Genomic DNA, 24,000 nt, shown 5'->3' on the forward strand with positions numbered 1-24,000 from the left:
CGGGAGGGAGATGGATGGATGTCGGGAGGGAGATGGAGGGGTTTCGGGAGGGAGATGGAGGGGTGTCGGGAGGGAGATGGATGGATGTCGGGAGGGAGGGGTGTCGGGAGGGAGATGGATGGATGTCGGGAGGGAGATGGATGGATGTCGGGAGGGAGATGGATGGATGTCGGGAGGGAGATGGAGGGGTTTCGGGAGGGAGATGGATGGATGTCGGGAGGGAGATGGAGGGGTTTCGGGAGGGAGATGGAGGGGTTTCGGGAGGGAGATGGATGGATGTCGGGAGGGAGATGGATGGAGGGAGGGAGGGAGGGAGGGGGGGTGAGACAGTTAATTGGAACACCTCGATAGCAGCAGCGTTCTATTCCGCTATTGATTATTCCACTTCCTAATCCTTTATCCTTTCAGACTGAATACACCCCCCCCCCCCCCTCACACACACACAGAGGCAGAGAACCCCCCCACACACACACACAGAGAACTCCCCCCCCCCCCCCCCACCCTCACACACACACAGAGGCAGAGAACCCCCCCCACACACACACACACAGACAGAGAACCCCCCCCCCCTCACACACACACACAGACAGAGAACCCCCCCCCCCCTCACACACACACACAGACAGAGAACCCCCCCCCCTCACACACACACACAGACAGAGAACCCCCCCTCACACACACACACAGATGGAGAACCCCTCCTCACACACACACACAGACAGAGAACCCCCCCCCCTCACACACACACACAGACAGAGAACCCCCCCTCACACACACACACAGACAGAGAACCCCCCCTCACACACACACACAGATGGAGAACCCCTCCTCACACACACACACACACACAGATAGAGAACCCCCCGTCCCCTCCTCACACACGCAGACAGAGAAACCCTCAGCAGTTGACATTGATCCCAGCAACCAAAATGTTTAAGGTGTTGAACAGTAGCAGGGTAAGAGGGCTCTGAAAGAACTCCCTGCTATTGATTGTGTGTCAGAACAGGGAGAATGGGGTTTAAATCACTCACTCGTGCACAGTGCTGAGAACTCTCAATCAAATCCAACGATCAGCAGTGCTCTCAATCTTTATCTCACTTCCTTAAAGGAATCCCCCTGTCCTCTCAGACATCCACCTATTACACCACTTTTCCTCTCTGTGGTTTCCCCTCTCTGTGGTTTCCCCTCTCTGTGGTTTCCCCTCTCTGTGGTTTCCCCTCTCTGTGGTTTCCCCTCTCTGTGGTTTCCCCTCTCTGTGGTTTCCCCTCTCTGTGGTTTCCCCTCTCTGTGGTTTCCCCTCTCTGTGGTTTCCTCTCTCTGTGGTTTCCTCTCTCTGTGGTTTCCCCTCTCTGTGGTTTCCCCTCTCTGTGGTTTCCCCTCTCTGTGGTTTCCCCTCTCTGTGGTTTCCCCTCTCTGTGGTTTCCCCTCTCTGTGGTTTCCTCTCTCTGTGGTTTCCCCTCTCTGTGGTTTCCCCCTCTCTGTGGTTTCCCCCTCTCTGTGGTTTCCCCCTCTCTGTGGTTTCCCCCTCTCTGTGGTTTCCCCCTCTCTGTGGTTTCCCCCTCTCTGTGGTTTCCACTCTCTGTGGTTTCCTCTCTCTGTGGTTTCCTCTCACAGCCAGCCAGACATCCCTCAGCAGGGGTATGGGGTATCAGGACAGCCAGCCAGACATCCCTCAGCAGGGGTATGAGGTATCAACACAGCCAGCCAGACATCCCTCAGCAGGGTATGGGGTATCAGCACAGCCAGCCAGACATCCCTCAGCAGGGGTATGAGGTATCAACACAGCCAGCCAGACATCCCTCAGCAGGGGTATGGGGTATCAACACAGCCAGCCAGACATCCCTCAGCAGGGGTATGGGGTATCAACACAGCCAGCCAGACATCCCTCAGCAGGGTATGGGGTATCAACACAGCTAGCCAGACATCCCTCAGCAGGGGTATGGGGTATCAACACAGCCAGCCAGACATCCCTCAGCAGGGGTATGGGGTATCAACACAGCCAGCCAGACATCCCTCAGCAGGGTATGGGGTATCAGCACAGCCAGCCAGACATCCCTCAGCAGGGGTATGAGGTATCAACACAGCCAGCCAGACATCCCTCAGCAGGGGTATGGGGTATCAACACAGCCAGCCAGACATCCCTCAGCAGGGGTATGAGGTATCAACACAGCCAGCCAGACATCCCTCAGCAGGGTATGGGGTATCAACACAGCCAGCCAGACATCCCTCAGCAGGGGTATGGGGTATCAACACAGCCAGCCAGACATCCCTCAGCAGGGTATGGGGTATCAACACAGCCAGCCAGACATCCCTCAGCAGGGTATGGGGTATCATCACAGCCAGCCAGACATCCCATGGGGTATCAACACAGCCAGCCAGACATCCCTCAGCAGGGTATGGGGTATCATCACAGCCAGCCAGACATCCCTCAGCAGGGGTATGAGGTATCAACACAGCCAGCCAGACATCCCTCAGCAGGGGTATGGGGTATCAACACAGCCAGCCAGACATCCCTCAGCAGGGTATGGGGTATCAACACAGCCAGCCAGACATCCCTCAGCAGGGGTATGGGGTATCAACACAGCCAGCCAGACATCCCTCAGCAGGGTATGGGGTGATGAAGGTGATCCTGTTCATGTCCCGTCAGTAAATATCGGCTGGTTTTATGCAGAAACAGAGTGCTCATTTCCTTTATTTCCTGGGATAGTCACCTGTTCATGTGTTCTAAGGGAAGGAATATTTTGGGGATTTCAAATCCCTCGGGTTGATCACCCGATTGGCCTTTTAGTTTCAAGCTAGGGTGAATCCTGTTTGTAATATTCCTTTCATTAAGGGACATCTTAATGTATTCCACCCTCTCTCTGTCTCTCATGGTGTCTTCTCTCACCCCCCCTCTTTCCTTTCCCACCCACCCCCCCCTCTCTCTCTCATGGTGTCTTCTCTCACCCCCCCTCTTTCCTTTCCCACCCCCCCCTCTCTCTCTCATGGTGTCTTCTCTCACCCCTCCCTCTTTCCTTTCCCACCCTCCCCCCTCCCTCTTTCCTTTCCCACCCCCCCTCTCTCTCTCATGGTGTCTTCTCTCACCCCTCCCTCTTTCCTTTCCCACCCTCCCCCCTCCCTCTTTCCTTTCCCTCCCCCCCTCTCTCTCTCATGGTGTCTTCTCTCACCCTCCCCCCTCCCTCTTTCCTTTCCCACCCCCCCCTCTCTCTCTCATGGTGTCTTCTCTCACCCTCCCCCCTCCCTCTTTCCTTTCCCACCCCCCCCTCTCTCTCTCATGGTGTCTTTTCTCACCCCCCCTCTTTCCTTTCCCACCCTCCCCCCTCTATCTCTCATGGTGTCTTCTCTCACCCTCCCCCCTCCCTCTTTCCTTTCCCACCCACCCCCCCTCTCTCTCATGGTGTCTTCTCTCACCCTCCCCCCTCCCTCTTTCCTTTCCCACGCACCCCCCCTCTCTCTCATGGTGTCTTCTCTCACCCTCCCCCCTCCCTCTTTCCTTTCCCACCCCCCCTCTCTCTCATGGTGTCTTCTCTCACCCTCCCCCCTCCCTCTTTCATTTCCCACCCCCCCCTCTCTCTCATGGTGTCTTCTCTCACCCTCCCCCTCCCTATTTCCTTTCCCACCCTCCCCCCCTCTCTCTCTCATGGTGTCTTCTCTCACCCTCCCTCTTTCCTTTCCCACCCCCCCTCTCTCTCATGGTGTCTTCTCTCACCCTCCCCCTCCCTCTTTCCTTTCCCACCCCCCCCCCTCTCTCTCTCATGGTGTCTTCTCTCACCCTCCCTCTTTCCTTTCCCACCCCCCCTCTCTCTCATGGTGTCTTCTCTCACCCTCCCCCCTCTCTCTTTCCTTTCCCACCCACCCCCCTCTCTCTCATGGTGTCTTCTCTCACCCTCCCCCCTCCCTCTTTCCTTTCCCACCCACCCCCCCTCTCTCTCATGGTGTCTTCTCTCACCCTCCCCCCTCCCTCTTTCCTTTCCCACCCACCCCCCTCTCTCTCATGGTGTCTTCTCTCACCCTCCCCCCTGCCTCTTTCCTTTCCCACCCACCCCCCCTCTCTCTCATGGTGTCTTCTCTCACCCTCCCCCCTCCCTCTTTCCTTTCCCACCCTCCCCCCTCTCTCTCATGGTGTCTTCTCTCCCCCCTCCCTCTTTCCTTTCCTACCCACCCCCCCGCTCTCTCATGGTGTCTTCTCTCTCCTGGTCTAGAGGTGACTATTAAAGCGCTGAAGGAGAAGATCCGGGACTATGAGCAGTCCCTGAAGAACCAGGCTGAGAACCTGGTCCAGGAGAAACAGGTCCAGCTCCACAATGACTATGCAGAGAAGGAGAGGTGAGTTACAGTATCTACTAGGAATATAGAGAGGAGGGTTACAGTATCTACTAGGAATATAGAGAGGAGGGTTACAGTATCTACTAGGAATATAGAGAGGAGGGTTACAGTATCTACTAGGAATATAGAGAGGAGGGTTACAGTATCTACTAGGAATATAGAGAGGAGAGTTACAGTATCTACTAGGAATATAGAGAGGAGAGTTACAGTATCTACTAGGAATATAGAGAGGTGAGTTACGGTATCTACTAAGAATATAGAGAGGAGGGTTACAGTATCTACTAGGAATATAGAGAGGAGAGGAGAGTTACAGTATCTACTAGGAATATAGAGAGGAGGGTTACAGTATCTACTAGGAATATAGAGAGGAGGGTTACAGTATCTACTAGGAATATAGAGAGGAGAGTTACAGTATCTACTAGGAATATAGAGAGGAGAGGAGAGTTACAGTCTCTACTAGGAATATAGAGAGGAGAGGAGAGTTACAGTATCTACTAGGAATATAGAGAGGAGAGGTACAGGATCTACTAGGAATATAGAGAGGAGAGGAGAGTTACAGTATCTACTAGGAATATAGAGAGGAGAGGAGAGTTACAGTATCTACTAGGAATATAGAGAGGATAGGAGAGGTACAGGATCTACTAGGAATATAGAGAGGAGAGGAGAGTTACAGTATCTACTAGGAATATAGAGAGGAGGGGTACAGTATCTACTAGGAATATAGAGAGGAGGGGTACAGTATCTACTAGGAATATAGAGAGGAGGGTTACAGTATCTACTAGGAATATAGAGAGGAGAGGAGAGTTACAGTATCTACTAGGAATATAGAGAGGAGGGGTACAGTATCTACTAGGAATATAGAGAGGAGGGTTACAGTATCTACTAGGAATATAGAGAGGAGGGTTACAGTATCTACTAGGAATATAGAGAGGAGGGTTACAGTATCTACTAGGAATATAAAGAGGAGAGGAGAGTTACAGTATCTACTAGGAATATAGAGAGGAGGGTTACAGTATCTACTAGGAATATAGAGAGGAGGGTTACAGTATCTACTAGGAATATAGAGAGGAGGGTTACAGTATCTACTAGGAATATAGAGAGGAGGGTTACAGTATCTACTAGGAATATAGAGAGGAGGGTTACAGTATCTACTAGGAATATAGAGAGGAGGGTTACATTATCTACTAGGAGTATAGAGAGGAGGGTTACAGTATCTACTAGGAATATAGAGAGGAGGGTTACAGTATGTACTAGGAATATAGAGAGGAGAGGAGAGTTACAGTATCTACTAGGAATATAGAGAGGAGAGGTACAGTATCTACTAGGAATATAGAGAGGAGAGGTACAGTATCTACTAGGAATATAGAGAGGAGGGTTACAGTATCTACTAGGAATATAGAGAGGAGAGGAGGGTTACAGTATCTACTAGGAATATAGAGAGGAGAGGAGGGTTACAGTATCTACTAGGAATATAGAGAGGAGAGGTACAGTATCTACTAGGAATATAGAGAGGAGAGGAGAGGTACAGTATCTACTAGGAATATAGAGAGGAGAGGAGAGGTACAGTATCTACTAGGAATATAGAGAGGAGAGGTACAGTATCTACTAGGAAAATAGAGAGGAGAGGAGAGGTACAGTATCTACTAGGAATATGGAGAGGAGAGGTACAGTATCTACTAGGAATATAGAGAGGAGGGTTACAGTATCTACTAGGAATATAGAGAGGAGGGTTACAGTATCTACTAGGAATATAGAGAGGAGGGTTACAGTATCTACTAGGAATATAGAGAGGAGAGGAGGGTTACAGTATCTACTAGGAATATAGAGAGGAGAGGAGGGTTACAGTATCTACTAGGAATATAGAGAGGAGAGGTACAGTATCTACTAGGAACATAGAGAGGAGAGGTACAGTATCTACTAGGAATATAGAGAGGAGAGGAGAGGTACAGTATCTACTAGGAATATAGAGAGGAGAGGAGAGTTACAGTATCTACTAGGAATATAGAGAGGAGAGGAGAGTTACAGTATCTACTAGGAATATAGAGAGGAGAGTTACAGTATCTACTAGGAATATAGAGAGGAGAGGAGAGGTACAGTATCTACTAGGAATATAGAGAGGAGAGGAGAGGTACAGTATCTACTAGGAATATAGAGAGGAGAGGTACAGGATCTACTAGGAATATAGAGAGGAGAGGAGAGTTACAGTATCTACTAGGAATATAGAGAGGAGGGGTACAGTATCTACTAGGAATATAGAGAGGAGGGTTACAGTATCTACTAGGACTATAGAGAGGAGGGTTACAGTATCTACTAGGAATATAGAGAGGAGGGTTACAGTATCTACTAGGAATATAAAGAGGAGAGGAGAGTTACAGTATCTACTAGGAATATAGAGAGGAGGGTTACAGTATCTACTAGGAATATAGAGAGGAGGGTTACAGTATCTACTAGGAATATAGAGAGGAGGGTTACATTATCTACTAGGAATATAGAGAGGAGAGGAGGGTTACAGTATCTACTAGGAATATAAAGAGGAGGGTTACAGTATCTACTAGGAATATAGAGAGGAGGGTTACAGTATCTACTAGGAATATAGAGAGGAGGGTTACAGTATCTACTAGGAATATAGAGAGGAGGGTTACAGTATCTACTAGGAATATAGAGAGGAGGGTTACAGTATCTACTAGGAATATAGAGAGGAGGGTTACAGTATCTACTAGGAATATAGAGAGGAGGGTTACAGTATCTACTAGGAATATAGAGAGGAGGGTTACAGTATCTACTAGGAATATAGAGAGGAGGGTTACAGTATCTACTAGGAATATAGAGAGGAGGGTTACAGTATCTACTAGGAATATAGAGAGGAGGGTTACAGTATCTACTAGGAATATAGAGAGGAGGGTTACAGTATCTACTAGGAGTATAGAGAGGAGGGTTACAGTATCTACTAGGAATATAGAGAGGAGGGTTACAGTATCTACTAGGAATATAGAGAGGAGAGGAGGGTTACAGTATCTACTAGGAATATAGAGAGGAGAGGAGAGTTACAGTATCTACTAGGAATATAGAGAGGAGGGTTACAGTATCTACTAGGAATATAGAGAGGAGGGTTACAGTATCTACTAGGAATATAGAGAGGAGGGTTACAGTATCTACTAGGAATATAAAGAGGGTTACAGTATCTACTAGGAATATAGAGAGGAGGGTTACAGTATCTACTAGGAATATAGAGAGGAGAGGAGAGTTACAGTATCTACTAGGAATATAGAGAGGAGGGTTACAGTATCTACTAGGAGTATAGAGAGGAGGGTTACAGTATCTACTAGGAATATAGAGAGGAGGGTTACAGTATCTACTAGGAATATAGAGAGGAGGGTTACAGTATCTACTAGGAATATAGAGAGGAGGGTTACAGTATCTACTAGAAATATAGAGAGGAGGGTTACAGTATCTACTAGGAATATAAAGAGGAGAGGAGAGTTACAGTATCTACTAGGAATATAGAGAGGAGGGTTACAGTATCTACTAGGAATATAGAGAGGAGAGGAGAGGTACAGTATCTACTAGGAATATAGAGAGGAGAGGAGAGGTACAGTATCTACTAGGAATATAGAGAGGAGAGGAGAGGTACAGTATCTACTAGGAATATAGAGAGGAGAGGAGAGTTACAGTATCTACTAGGAATATAGAGAGGAGAGGAGAGTTACAGTATCTACTAGGAATATAGAGAGGAGAGTTACAGTATCTACTAGGAATATAGAGAGGAGAGGAAAGGTACAGTATCTACTAGGAATATAGAGAGGAGAGGAGAGGTACAGTATCTACTAGGAATATAGAGAGGAGAGGTACAGGATCTACTAGGAATATAGAGAGGAGAGGAGAGTTACAGTATCTACTAGGAATATAGAGAGGAGGGGTACAGTATCTACTAGGAATATAGAGAGGAGGGTTACAGTATCTACTAGGAATATAGAGAGGAGAGGAGAGTTACAGTATCTACTAGGAATATGGAGAGGAGAGGTACAGGATCTACTATGAATATAGAGAGGAGAGGAGAGTTACAGTATCTACTAGGAATATAGAGAGGAGGGGTACAGTATCTACTAGGAATATAGAGAGGAGGGTTACAGTATCTACTAGGAATATAGAGAGGAGGGTTACAGTATCTACTAGGAATATAGAGAGGAGGGTTACAGTATCTACTAGGAATATAAAGAGGAGAGGAGAGTTACAGTATCTACTAGGAATATAGAGAGGAGGGTTACAGTATCTACTAGGAATATAGAGAGGAGGGTTACAGTATCTACTAGGAATATAGAGAGGAGAGGAGAGTTACAGTATCTACTAGGAATATAGAGAGGAGGGGTACAGTATCTACTAGGAATATAGAGAGGAGGGTTACAGTATCTACTAGGAATATAGAGAGGAGGGTTACAGTATCTACTAGGAATATAGAGAGGAGAGTTACAGTATCTACTAGGAATATAGAGAGGAGGGGTACAGTATCTACTAGGAATATAGAGAGGAGGGTTACAGTATCTACTAGGAATATAGAGAGGAGAGTTACAGTATCTACTAGGAATATAGAGAGGAGGGTTACAGTATCTACTAGGAATATAGAGAGGAGGGTTACAGTATCTACTAGGAATATAGAGAGGAGAGGAGAGTTACAGTATCTACTAGGAATATAGAGAGGAGGGTTACAGTATCTACTAGGAATATAGAGAGGAGGGTTACAGTATCTACTAGGAATATAGAGAGGAGGGTTACAGTATCTACTAGGAATATAGAGAGGAGGGTTACAGTATCTACTAGGAAAATAGAGAGGAGAGGAGAGGTACAGTATCTACTAGGAATATAGAGAGGAGGGTTACAGTATCTACTAGGAATATAGAGAGGAGGGTTACAGTATCTACTAGGAATATAGAGAGGAGGGTTACAGTATCTACTAGGAATATAGAGAGGAGGGTTACAGTATCTACTAGGAATATAGAGAGGAGGGTTACAGTATCTACTAGGAATATAGAGAGGAGGGTTACAGTATCTACTAGGAATATAGAGAGGAGGGTTACAGTATCTACTAGGAATATAGAGAGGAGGGTTACAGTATCTACTAGGAATATAGAGAGGAGGGTTACAGTATCTACTAGGAATATAGAGAGGAGAGGAGAGTTACAGTATCTACTAGGAATATAGAGAGGAGAGGAGAGTTACAGTATCTACTAGGAATATAGAGAGGAGAGGTACAGTATCTACTAGGAATATAGAAAGGAGGGTTAAAGTATCTACTAGGAATATAAAGAGGAGGGTTACAGTATCTACTAGGAATATAGAGAGGTGAGTTACGGTATCTACTAGGAATATAGAGAGGAGAGGAGAGTTACAGTATCTACTAGGAATATAGAGAGGAGAGGAGAGTTACAGTATCTACTAGGAATATAAAGAGGAGAGGAGAGTTACAGTATCTACTAGGAATATAGAGAGGAGGGTTACAGTATCTACTAGGAATATAGAGAGGAGAGGAGAGGTACAGTATCTACTAGGAATATAGAGAGGAGAGGAGAGTTACAGTATCTACTAGGAATATAGAGAGGAGAGGAGGGTTACAGTATCTACTAGGAATATAGAGAGGAGGGTTACAGTATCTACTAGGAATATAGAGAGGAGGGTTACAGTATCTACTAGGAATATAGAGAGGAGAGGAGGGTTACAGTATCTACTAGGAATATAGAGAGGAGAGTTACAGTATCTACTAGGAATATAGAGAGGAGAGTTACAGTATCTACTAGGAATATAGAGAGGAGGGTTACAGTATCTACTAGGAATATAGAGAGGAGGGTTACAGTATCTACTAGGAATATAGAGAGGAGAGGAGGGTTACAGTATCTACTAGGAATATAGAGAGGAGGGTTACAGTATCTACTAGGAATATAGAGAGGAGGGTTACAGTATCTACTAGGAATATAGAGAGGAGGGTTACAGTATCTACTAGGAATATAGAGAGGAGGGTTACAGTATCTACTAGGAATATAGAGAGGAGAGGAGAGTTACAGTATCTACTAGGAATATAGAGAGGAGGGTTACAGTATCTACTAGGAATATAGAGAGGAGAGGAGGGTTACAGTATCTACTAGGAATATAGAGGTGAGTTACGGTATCTACTAGGAATATAGAGAGGAGAGGAGAGTTACAGTATCTACTAGGAATATAAAGAGGAGAGGAGAGTTACAGTATCTACTAGGAATATAAAGAGGAGAGGAGAGTTACAGTATCTACTAGGAATATAGAGAGGAGGGTTACAGTATCTACTAGGAATATAGAGAGGAGAGGAGAGGTACAGTATCTACTAGGAATATGGAGAGGAGAGTTACAGTATCTACTAGGAATATAAAGAGGAGGGTTACAGTATCTACTAGGAATATAGAGAGGAGGGTTACAGTATCTACTAGGAATATAGAGAGGAGGGTTACAGTATCTACTAGGAATATAGAGAGGAGGGGTACAGTATCTACTAGGAATATAGAGAGGAGAGTTACAGTATCTACTAGGAATATAGAGAGGAGGGTTACAGTATCTACTAGGAATATAGAGAGGAGGGGTACAGTATCTACTAGGAATATAGAGAGGAGGGTTACAGTATCTACTAGGAATATAGAGAGGAGGGTTACAGTATCTACTAGGAATATAGAGAGGAGAGTTACAGTATCTACTAGGAATATAGAGAGGAGAGTTACAGTATCTACTAGGAATATAGAGAGGAGGGTTACAGTATCTACTAGGAATATAGAGAGGAGAGGAGGGTTACAGTATCTACTAGGAATATAGAGAGGAGGGTTACAGTATCTACTAGGAATATAGAGAGGAGGGTTACAGTATCTACTAGGAATATAGAGAGGAGGGTTACAGTATCTACTAGGAATATAAAGAGGAGAGGAGAGTTACAGTATCTACTAGGAATATAGAGAGGAGGGTTACAGTATCTACTAGGAATATAGAGAGGAGGGTTACAGTATCTACTAGGAATATAGAGAGGAGAGGAGAGTTACAGTATCTACTAGGAATATAGAGAGGAGGGGTACAGTATCTACTAGGAATATAGAGAGGAGGGTTACAGTATCTACTAGGAATATAGAGAGGAGGGTTACAGTATCTACTAGGAATATAGAGAGGAGAGTTACAGTATCTACTAGGAATATAGAGAGGAGGGGTACAGTATCTACTAGGAATATAGAGAGGAGGGTTACAGTATCTACTAGGAATATAGAGAGGAGAGTTACAGTATCTACTAGGAATATAGAGAGGAGGGTTACAGTATCTACTAGGAATATAGAGAGGAGGGTTACAGTATCTACTAGGAATATAGAGAGGAGAGGAGAGTTACAGTATCTACTAGGAATATAGAGAGGAGGGTTACAGTATCTACTAGGAATATAGAGAGGAGGGTTACAGTATCTACTAGGAATATAGAGAGGAGGGTTACAGTATCTACTAGGAATATAGAGAGGAGGGTTACAGTATCTACTAGGAAAATAGAGAGGAGAGGAGAGGTACAGTATCTACTAGGAATATAGAGAGGAGGGTTACAGTATCTACTAGGAATATAGAGAGGAGGGTTACAGTATCTACTAGGAATATAGAGAGGAGGGTTACAGTATCTACTAGGAATATAGAGAGGAGGGTTACAGTATCTACTAGGAATATAGAGAGGAGGGTTACAGTATCTACTAGGAATATAGAGAGGAGGGTTACAGTATCTACTAGGAATATAGAGAGGAGGGTTACAGTATCTACTAGGAATATAGAGAGGAGGGTTACAGTATCTACTAGGAATATAGAGAGGAGGGTTACAGTATCTACTAGGAATATAGAGAGGAGAGGAGAGTTACAGTATCTACTAGGAATATAGAGAGGAGAGGAGAGTTACAGTATCTACTAGGAATATAGAGAGGAGAGGTACAGTATCTACTAGGAATATAGAGAGGAGGGTTACAGTATCTACTAGGAATATAAAGAGGAGGGTTACAGTATCTACTAGGAATATAGAGAGGTGAGTTACGGTATCTACTAGGAATATAGAGAGGAGAGGAGAGTTACAGTATCTACTAGGAATATAGAGAGGAGAGGAGAGTTACAGTATCTACTAGGAATATAAAGAGGAGAGGAGAGTTACAGTATCTACTAGGAATATAGAGAGGAGGGTTACAGTATCTACTAGGAATATAGAGAGGAGAGGAGAGGTACAGTATCTACTAGGAATATAGAGAGGAGAGGAGAGTTACAGTATCTACTAGGAATATAGAGAGGAGAGGAGGGTTACAGTATCTACTAGGAATATAGAGAGGAGGGTTACAGTATCTACTAGGAATATAGAGAGGAGGGTTACAGTATCTACTAGGAATATAGAGAGGAGAGGAGGGTTACAGTATCTACTAGGAATATAGAGAGGAGAGTTACAGTATCTACTAGGAATATAGAGAGGAGAGTTACAGTATCTACTAGGAATATAGAGAGGAGGGTTACAGTATCTACTAGGAATATAGAGAGGAGAGGAGGGTTACAGTATCTACTAGGAATATAGAGAGGAGAGGAGGGTTACAGTATCTACTAGGAATATAGAGAGGAGGGTTACAGTATCTACTAGGAATATAGAGAGGAGGGTTACAGTATCTACTAGGAATATAGAGAGGAGGGTTACAGTATCTACTAGGAATATAGAGAGGAGGGTTACAGTATCTACTAGGAATATAGAGAGGAGAGGAGAGTTACAGTATCTACTAGGAATATAGAGAGGAGGGTTACAGTATCTACTAGGAATATAGAGAGGAGAGGAGGGTTACAGTATCTACTAGGAATATAGAGGTGAGTTACGGTATCTACTAGGAATATAGAGAGGAGAGGAGAGTTACAGTATCTACTAGGAATATAAAGAGGAGAGGAGAGTTACAGTATCTACTAGGAATATAAAGAGGAGAGGAGAGTTACAGTATCTACTAGGAATATAGAGAGGAGGGTTACAGTATCTACTAGGAATATAGAGAGGAGAGGAGAGGTACAGTATCTACTAGGAATATGGAGAGGAGAGTTACAGTATCTACTAGGAATATAAAGAGGAGGGTTACAGTATCTACTAGGAATATAGAGAGGAGGGTTACAGTATCTACTAGGAATATAGAGAGGAGGGGTACAGTATCTACTAGGAATATAGAGAGGAGAGTTACAGTATCTACTAGGAATATAGAGAGGAGGGTTACAGTATCTACTAGGAATATAGAGAGGAGGGGTACAGTATCTACTAGGAATATAGAGAGGAGGGTTACAGTATCTACTAGGAATATAGAGAGGAGGGTTACAGTATCTACTAGGAATATAGAGAGGAGAGTTACAGTATCTACTAGGAATATAGAGAGGAGAGTTACAGTATCTACTAGGAATATAGAGAGGAGGGTTACAGTATCTACTAGGAATATAGAGAGGAGAGGAGGGTTACAGTATCTACTAGGAATATAGAGAGGAGGGTTACAGTATCTACTAGGAATATAGAGAGGAGGGTTACAGTATCTACTAGGAATATAGAGAGGAGAGTTACAGTATCTACTAGGAATATAGAGAGGATGGTTACAGTATCTACTAGGAATATAGAGAGGAGAGTTACATTATCTACTAGGAGTATAGAGAGGAGGGTTACAGTATCTACTAGGAATATAGAGAGGAGGGTTACAGTATCTACTAGGAATATAGAGAGGAGGGTTACAGTATCTACTAGGAATATAGAGAGGAGAGGAGAGTTACAGTATCTACTAGGAATATAGAGAGGAGGGTTACAGTATCTACTAGGAATATAGAGAGGAGGGTTACAGTATCTACTAGGAATATAGAGAGGAGGGTTACAGTATCTACTAGGAATATAGAGAGGAGGGTTACAGTATCTACTAGGAATATAGAGAGGAGGGTTACAGTATCTACTAGGAATATAGAGAGGAGGGTTACAGTATCTACTAGGAATATAGAGAGGAGGGTTACAGTATCTACTAGGAGTATAGAGAGGAGGGTTACAGTATCTACTAGGAATATAGAGAGGAGGGTTACAGTATCTACTAGGAATATAGAGAGGAGAGGAGAGTTACAGTATCTACTAGGAATATAGAGAGGAGGGTTACAGTATCTACTAGGAGTATAGAGAGGAGGGTTACAGTATCTACTAGGAATATAGAGAGGAGAGGAGAGTTACAGTATCTACTAGGAATATAGAGAGGAGAGGAGAGTTACAGTATCTACTAGGAATATAGAGAGGAGGGTTACAGTATCTACTAGGAATATAGAGAGGAGAGGAGAGTTACAGTATCTACTAGGAATATAGAGAGGAGAGGAGGGTTACAGTATCTACTAGGAATATAGAGAGGAGGGTTACAGTATCTACTAGGAATATAGAGAGGAGTGTTACAGTATCTACTAGGAATATAGAGAGGAGAGGAGGGTTACAGTATCTACTAGGAATATAGAGAGGAGAGGAGGGTTACAGTATCTACTAGGAATATAGAGAGGAGAGGAGGGTTACAGTATCTACTAGGAATATAGAGAGGAGATGAGAGGTACAGTATCTACTAGGAATATAGAGAGGAGGGTTACAGTATCTACTAGGAATATAGAGAGGAGGGTTACAGTATCTACTAGGAATATAGAGAGGAGGGTTACAGTATCTACTAGGAATATAGAGAGGAGGGTTACAGTATCTACTAGGAATATAGAGAGGAGGGTTACAGTATCTACTAGGAATATAGAGAGGAGGGTTACAGTATCTACTAGGAATATAGAGAGGAGGGTTACAGTATCTACTAGGAGTATAGAGAGGAGGGTTACAGTATCTACTAGGAATATAGAGAGGAGGGTTACAGTATCTACTAGGAATATAGAGAGGAGAGGAGAGTTACAGTATCTACTAGGAATATAGAGAGGAGGGTTACAGTATCTACTAGGAGTATAGAGAGGAGGGTTACAGTATCTACTAGGAATATAGAGAGGAGGGTTACAGTATCTACTAGGAATATAGAGAGGAGGGTTACAGTATCTACTAGGAATATAGAGAGGAGGGTTACAGTATCTACTAGGAATATAGAGAGGAGGGTTACAGTATCTACTAGGAATATAGAGAGGAGGGTTACATTATCTACTAGGAATATAGAGAGGAGAGTTACAGTATCTACTAGGAATATAGAGAGGAGGGTTACAGTATCTACTAGGAATATAGAGAGGAGGGTTACAGTATCTACTAGGAATATAGAGAGGAGGGTTACAGTATCTACTAGGAATATAGAGAGGAGGGTTATAGTATCTACTAGGAATATAGAGAGGAGAGGAGAGTTACAGTATCTACTAGGAATATAGAGAGGAGAGGAGAGGTACAGGATCTACTATGAATATAGAGAGGAGGGTTACAGTATCTACTAGGAATATAGAGAGGAGGGTTACATTATCTACTAGGAATATAGAGAGGAGAGTTACAGTATCTACTAGGAATATAGAGAGGAGGGTTACAGTATCTACTAGGAATATAGAGAGGAGGGTTACAGTATCTACTAGGAGTATAGAGAGGAGGGTTACAGTATCTACTAGGAATATAGAGAGGAGAGGAGAGTTACAGTATCTACTAGGAATATAGAGAGGAGGGTTACAGTATCTACTAGGAATATGGAGAGGAGAGGTACAGTATCTACTAGGAATATAGAGAGGAGAGGAGAGTTACAGTATCTACTAGGAATATAGAGAGGAGGGGTACAGTATCTACTAGGAATATAGAGAGGAGGGTTACAGTATCTACTAGGAATATAGAGAGGAGGGTTACAGTATCTACTAGGAATATAGAGAGGAGGGGTACAGTATCTACTAGGAATATAGAGAGGAGGGTTACAGTATCTACTAGGAATATAGAGAGGAGGGTTACAGTATCTACTAGGAATATAAAGAGGAGAGGAGGGTTACAGTATCTACTAGGAATATAGAGAGGAGAGGTACAGTATCTACTAGGAATATAGAGAGGAGGGTTACAGTATCTACTAGGAATATAGAGAGGAGAGGAGGGTTACAGTATCTACTAGGAATATAGAGAGGAGGGTTACAGTATCTACTAGGAATATAGAGAGGAGGGTTACAGTATCTACTAGGAATATAGAGAGGAGGGTTACAGTATCTACTAGGAATATAGAGAGGAGGGTTACAGTATCTACTAGGAATATAGAGAGGAGAGGAGGGTTACAGTATCTACTAGGAATATAGAGAGGAGGGTTACATTATCTACTAGGAGTATAGAGAGGAGGGTTACAGTATCTACTAGGAATATAGAGAGGAGAGTTACAGTATCTACTAGGAATATAGAGAGGAGGGTTACAGTATCTACTAGGAATATAGAGAGGAGTGTTACAGTATCTACTAGGAATATAGAGAGGAGAGGAGGGTTACAGTATCTACTAGGAATATAGAGAGGAGAGGTACAGTATCTACTAGGAATATAGAGAGGAGAGGAGAGGTACAGTATCTACTAGGAATATAGAGAGGAGATGAGAGGTACAGTATCTACTAGGAATATAGAGAGGAGAGGTACAGTATCTACTAGGGATATAGAGAGGAGAGGAGAGGTACAGTATCTACTAGGAATATGGAGAGGAGAGGTACAGTATCTACTAGGAATATAGAGAGGAGGGTTACAGTATCTACTAGGAATATAGAGAGGAGGGTTACAGTATCTACTAGGAATATAGAGAGGAGGGTTACAGTATCTACTAGGAATATAGAGAGGAGAGGAGGGTTACAGTATCTACTAGGAATATAGAGAGGAGAGGTACAGTATCTACTAGGAATATAGAGAGGAGAGGAGAGGTACAGTATCTACTAGGAATATAGAGAGGAGAGGAGAGGTACAGTATCTACTAGGAATATAGAGAGGAGAGGAGAGTTACAGTATCTACTAGGAATATAGAGAGGAGAGGAGAGTTACAGTATCTACTAGGAATATAGAGAGGAGAGTTACAGTATCTACTAGGAATATAGAGAGGAGAGGAGAGGTACAGTATCTACTAGGAATATAGAGAGGAGAGGAGAGTTACAGTATCTACTAGGAATATAGAGAGGAGAGGAGAGTTACAGTATCTACTAGGAATATAGAGAGGAGAGTTACAGTATCTACTAGGAATATAGAGAGGAGAGGAGAGGTACAGTATCTACTAGGAATATAGAGAGGAGAGGAGAGGTACAGTATCTACTAGGAATATAGAGAGGAGAGGTACAGGATCTACTAGGTATATAGAGAGGAGAGGAGAGTTACAGTATCTACTAGGAATATAGAGAGGAGGGGTACAGTATCTACTAGGAATATAGAGAGGAGGGGTACAGTATCTACTAGGAATATAGAGAGGAGGGGTACAGTATCTACTAGGAATATGTGTTGTATTAGAGGGGCAGTATATGGATGGACCTCTGAAACATGACCCTGACGAAGACGAAGAGCGATAGATAAGGGAGGAGGAGGAGGGAGAGAGGGAGCACATTACTGACAAATCCAGCTTCCTAATGATAAAGTGGTTTGTAGTTTGTTCGATTTAAGGAAAAAAATGGATGAGAAATGGTGAGAAAATAGGGAGTTTTTACAGTAGCCTTGTTTGGTGTTATAGAATTAAACTGTAAGGGAGTCTGGGCTGATGTCTTATTCTAAATGGAGTTCAGTAACTCATGGTTGATGACTCTCTGTCTCTCCCATCCCTCAATCTCTCTGTCTCTCTCTGTCTCTCCCATCCCTCCATCTCTCTGTCTCTCCCATCCCTCCATCTCTCTGTCTCTCCCATCCCTCCATCTCTCTGTCTCTCCCATCCCTCCATCTCTCTGTCTCTCCCATCCCTCCATCTCTCTCTGTCTCTCCCATCCCTCCATCTCTCTCTGTCTCTCTTCCCATCCCTCCATCTCTCTCTGTCTCTCTCCCCATCCCTCCATCTCTCTCTGTCTCTCTCCCCATCCATCTCTCTCTGTCTCTCTCCCCATCCCTCCATCTCTCTCTGTCTCTCTCCCCATCCCTCCATCTCTCTCTGTCTCTCTCCCCATCCCTCCATCTCTCTCTGTCTCTCCCATCCCTCCATTTCGCTCTGTCTCTCCCATCCCTCCATCTCTCTCTGTCTCTCCCATCCCTCCATCTCTCTCTGTTTCCAGAACGCTCCAGGAGAGCCAGAACTCCATGTCCTCTAAGCTGGTTGAGGCTGATCACAAGGCCCAGGCCTTACAGACAGGTAGCTAGCTACCAGTCCATTCACTACCTGTCCTGTATCTGTCACACACACACACACCGTTGGCGTGACTAACAGCTGTTGTTTCTGCCTTTTTTTTTCAGCTCTTGAAACAACTCAGGCAGAGCTCTTTGATCTGAAGACTAAGTATGATGAGGACTGCACCGCGAAGTGAGTTTCAGCTGACCTTCATCCCATCACTTAGTCCTGTGGTTCATTTCCGGTCACTACAGCTCTCTCATAGTCCTCTGATATAATCCTGTGATCCAGTGATCGTCTCCATCCAGAGGAAATCCCAGAGTTGGACTTTCTCTTTGCTGCTCAATAACAGCCAGTCTAAATCCAGGCTTTAGCAATACACTGTAAATACTGAGAGATTATAATGTTGTTTATACTTTCCAAATCACCAAATATACCACTGGGTGGGGTTCTGTCTGTACGCCCTTTAGTCTTAGTGAGGGACACTGGGGAGCTGTGATAGAGTCGCTTATAAAGATGTGTTTGTTGGCTTCTGGATGACTATATGCTCCTTACTCCCTAGTGTCCGTCTGCCTGTGTGTCTGGGCCGTGTGTCTGGGCCGTGTGTCTGGGCCGTGTGTCTGGGCCGTGTGTCTGGGCCGTCTGCCTGTGTGTCTGGGCCGTCTGCCTGTGTGTCTGGGCCATCTGCCTGTGTGTCTGGGCTGTCATCAGATGTTTCTGTCAGAGAAGAATGTGGTGTGTCCTTGAGGCTCTTGCTCAGGGCTATTTCAGGGCTGACCACCCAGTTCTGAGACACCAGGGGAACCAGACTCTACCCAACCCCAGAGAGAGGTTCTGTCTCCTGGCCTGATTCACTGGGGGCTCCCTCTGTCACCCAGGGTCTGGAGCTACTGACTGTTGTGCTACTGTATTTGTGTAGTTGGTTTACTATTACTCAGTGACGAGCTCTCAATGGACACTTTTCAATCGACATGTTCGATAGCCAAACACTGTCTCCCCCCTGATTTTCTAGTGTGCTGATTGGTTCTCGGGTCCCTGTGGAATGCTGGGAGAAAAGAGTCATCCGTAATGTTTTTTTAACATGTCGTCTGTCTGGGCTCCTCCCTCTCCAGCGAACCCGCTGTAACCCCGTGGAGACAATAGACAATGATGGATGTTTACGTTTTCATATGGGTGGTTCCCCACGCCAGTTGTGCTCCGCCCCATGGGTCTTCCGGTCGCGGCCGGCTGCTGACAGAGCCTGGACTCGAACCTAGAATCTCTAGTGGTACAGCTAGCTCTGGGGGCCCCTGGGAGAACTCTGTTTTGTCTCTAAACTAAACTATCTCTGTATTTCTGGTCTGAGGACTGTCAAACCGGGGGGCCTGGTACCTACTACCATACCCCTGTTCAAAGGCACTTATAGATTTTTTGTCTTGCCCATTCACCCTCTGAATGGCACACAGACACAATCCATGTCTCAATTGTCTCAAGGCTTAAAAAATCATTCTTTAACCTGCCTCCTCCTTCATCTACACTGATTTGAAGCGTACTTAACAGGTGACATCAATAAGGGATCATAGATCTCACCTGGTCAGTCTATGTCATGTAAAGAGCAGGTGTTTTTCTTATGTACACTCAGTATTTAATATATGCCGTTTAGCAGAAGCTTTTTTATCCCAAGCGACTTTTAGTGATGTGTGCTTCCATTATTTACATACGAGTGGTCCCTGGAATCGAACCCACTACCCTGGCGTTTCAAGAGCCTTGCTTTTACCAACAGAGCTGCAGAGAGGACCTCTATGTATTCCTGAGCTCCAGCATGTTATCTGGGGGGGGGGGGGTTAATCCTCTTGGTTTGCGTGCCTGATTTAATCTGGCCTGATTTTGTACTGAATAAGATGATGTATTATCACACAGATTTGGCTCCTCACCAAAACGCCTCTCTTTACCTCCAGTACCACCCATATGTTCTCTATATGATAATACACTGCTGTGTCGTATAGGACAAGTCCATTACACACACTGTACGGGACTGTGAGACTGATCTTCAATGACAGGAATATAAATACCTTTATGGGGGATTTTACTGAATATTTTCCTAATTCCATGCTTGGTCTGGGTGCCGCCCAACCGACGGTCAGAGGAGTGCTGGAGGATTATGGGAGATGGTGAAGGTTAAGAGGCTCAGGGAGAAGGCTTTCAAAGAACACACAGACTTTCTGAGTTCAGCTGCTGAGGGTAGACAGTATAGATGAGTCTGAACTTGGCTCTTAGAGTTTCCCCCAACCTATTTCATCTGCCCTGAACTCTCCATGTCTCTGCATTAGTGAAATTGTTGGATTGATCGGTTGCTAAAACGGATCGATTCCTTTCTCCATCGCTCCCTGGTTACCACCTCTTCAGCTCTCTCCATCGCTCCCTGGTTACCACCTCTTCAGCTCTCTCCATCGCTCCCTGGTTACCACCACCTCAGCTCTCTCCATCTCTCCCTGGTTACCACCTCCTCAGCTCTCTCCATCTCTCCCTGGTTACCACCTCTTCAGCTCTCTCCATCGCTCCCTGGTTACCACCACCTCAGCTCTCTCCATCGCTCCCTGGTTACCACCACCTCAGCTCTCTCCATCTCTCCCTGGTTACCACCTCCTCAGCTCTCTCCATCGCTCCCTGGTTACCACCACCTCAGCTGTCTCCATCTCTCCCTGGTTACCACCACCTCAGCCCTCTCCATCTCTCCCTGGTTAGCACCTCAGCTCTCTCCATCTCTCCCTGGTTACCACCTCCTCAACCCTCTCCATCTCTCCCTGGTTACCACCTCAGCTCTCTCCATCTCTCCCTGGTTACCACCTCAGCTCTCTCCATCTCTCCCTGGTTACCACCACCTCAGCTCTCTCCATCTCTCCCTGGTTACCACCACCTCAACCCTCTCCATCTCTCCCTGGTTACCACCACCTCAGCTCTCTCCATCGCTCCCTGGTTACCACCACCTCAGCTCTCTCCATCGCTCCCTGTTTACCACCACCTCAGCTCTCTCCATCGCTCCCTGGTTACCACCACCTCAGCTCTCTCCATCGCTCCCTGGTTACCACCACCTCAACCCTCTCCATCTCTCCCTGGTTACCACCTCAGCTCTCTCCATCTCTCCCTGGTTACCACCTCAGCTCTCTCCATCGCTCCCTGGTTACCACCACCTCAGCTCTCTCCATCTCTCCCTGGTTACCACCACCTCAACCCTCTCCATCTCTCCCTGGTTACCACCACCTCAGCTCTCTCCATCGCTCCCTGGTTACCACCACCTCAGCTCTCTCCATCGCTCCCTGGTTACCACCACCTCAGCTCTCTCCATCGCTCCCTGGTTACCACCACCTCGGCTCTCTCCATCGCTCCCTGGTTACCACCACCTCAACCCTCTCCATCTCTCCCTGGTTACCACCTCAGCTCTCTCCATCTCTCCCTGGTTACCACCTCAGCTCTCTCCATCGCTCCCTGGTTACCACCACCTCACCTCTCTCCATCTCTCCCTGGTTACCACCACCTCAGCTCTCTCCATCGCTCCCTGGTTACCACCACCTCAGCTCTCTCCATCGCGCCCTGTTTACCACCACCTCAGCTCTCTCCATCGCTCCCTGGTTACCACCACCTCAGCTCTCTCCATCGCTCCCTGTTTACCACCACCTCAGCTCTCTCCATCGCTCCCTGGTTACCAACTCCTCAGCTCTCTCCATCTCTCCCTGGTTACCACCACCTCAGCTCTCTCCATCACTCCCTGGTTACCACCACCTCAGCTCTCTCCATCGCTCCCTGGTTACCACCACCTCAGCTCTCTCCATCACTCCCTGGTTACCACCACCTCAATTCTCTCCATCACTCCCTGGTTACCACCACCTCAGCTCTCTCCATCACTCCCTGGTTACCACCACCTTAGCTCTCTCCATCTCTCCCTGGTTACCACCACCTCAGCTCTCTCCATCACTCCCTGGTTACCACCACCGCAGCTCTCTCCATCACTCCCTGGTTACCACCACCTCCGCTCTCTCCATTGCTCCCTGGTTACCACCACCTCAGCTCTCTCCATCTCTCCCTGGTTACCACCACCTCAGCTCTCTCCATCGCTCCCTGGTTACCACCTCCTCAGCTCTCTCCATCTCTCCCTGGTTACCACCACCTCAGCTCTCTCCATCTCTCCCTGGTTACCACCACCTCAGCCCCCTCATCTCTCCCTGGTTACCACCGCAGCTCTCTCCATCGCGCCCTGTTTTCTCCTCCTCAGCTTTCTCCATCGCTCCCTGGTTACCACCTCAACTCTCTCCATCTCTCCCTGGTTACCACCTCAGCTCTCTCCATCTCTCCCTGGTTACCACCTCCTCAGCTCTGTTAATTACTGTTAATTACTGTTGTGTTAATTACTGTTGTTTTAATTACTGTTCGCAAAACAATGTCCATTACTACACTTTACAATGCAAGAAGATACCGGTAGCTTCCAGTGTTGTAGACTAACTTTCCTTGCTAGCTTATAGCTGAAGCTAAAATCTATTCACTACCCTAGGACCTTGTTTGTGATAACATGCTAACCGTAACGCAAAATATTGCTGATTTCAAAGTAGATTTTTACCAAAAACGTAATTAATTAACTTCGTCTCCCCTGCCGCACGTCTCTCCCAGTCATGGTCATCTTTGCCTCAAAGTGTGTGTGTGTGTGTGTGTGTGTGTGAGAGAGAGAATGAACTCTTCGGTTTTAAAGAGACAGCACACACGTCTATAAAATGAGAGATTGTTTGTTCTATGTAAAAGCTGTTGATCAGTACAATAAGTCCCAAACGGAAGGGAAACAGATTTGTTTTTCATCTACAGCCTCATGAAATCAACCAAACCAAGCTCAATAACCCAATGCGCATGGTACACACTCCTCTTGAATATTCATTCACCTGTATTGTGACCTAGGCTACATCTTTATTTCCCCAGTGAATCAATAGACTAGAGATTGACCATTCAAATAAATGATTCCACACACACACCTACCTCCTTGTTCCGGTTCATTCTTCATATGGGTGCGCAGGGGAGAACATTGATTGGCTCTTTTGGTTACGTCTCGCTATTCAGGTTTGATGCAATTTTCTACCGTTCATGTATTTATATCGTATTTATCAATTGTTTAGTCATCAATTATTATTATTACCCTCCCATTTGTTGGGTCGGCATTCTCCTTTTTTGGTGATAGCTGCAGTATAGGCCTAGCCTGTTGAAAAGTTGTTGTTTTTTGACGATTTCATTCTGTTGAGACACTTTTTGCTGGCCAAATGAAATTCCAGCTGTAATGTTGTGTTAGCCTCAGTATAATAGAACGATCGCTGGGCCTGCTATGCTACTCACATTCGGACCACGAAAAGGAGAAACCAAACACGCCAATCTTAACTTGTTTATATTTCCCCTATAAACATTGACTGACTTTTGA

General features: G+C 45.4%; 1 protein-coding gene across 11 annotated transcripts in view; it reads left to right on the forward strand.

The window, feature by feature from the left end:
- Positions 1 to 24,000, forward strand: part of cux1b (cut-like homeobox 1b) — a 174,090-nt gene that overhangs the window by 54,228 nt on the left and 95,862 nt on the right. For 10 of the 11 annotated variants that reach the window (XM_036965636.2, XM_036965639.2, XM_036965638.2 and 7 more), the window contains exons 6-8: positions 4,203 to 4,326; positions 18,517 to 18,593; positions 18,695 to 18,761. In XM_036965636.2, the coding sequence (XP_036821531.2) occupies positions 4,203 to 4,326; positions 18,517 to 18,593; positions 18,695 to 18,761 (268 nt within the window). Of the gene's footprint in view, positions 1 to 4,202; positions 4,327 to 18,516; positions 18,594 to 18,694; positions 18,762 to 23,432; positions 23,649 to 24,000 lie in introns of those variants that run through there. The other variant, XM_090224087.1, reaches the window with a different exon arrangement.

The sequence above is a fragment of the Oncorhynchus mykiss genome, chromosome 27 (assembly GCF_057628025.1).
Source record: "Oncorhynchus mykiss isolate SJ-2025 chromosome 27, ASM5762802v1, whole genome shotgun sequence".
NCBI lineage: Eukaryota > Metazoa > Chordata > Actinopteri > Salmoniformes > Salmonidae > Oncorhynchus > Oncorhynchus mykiss.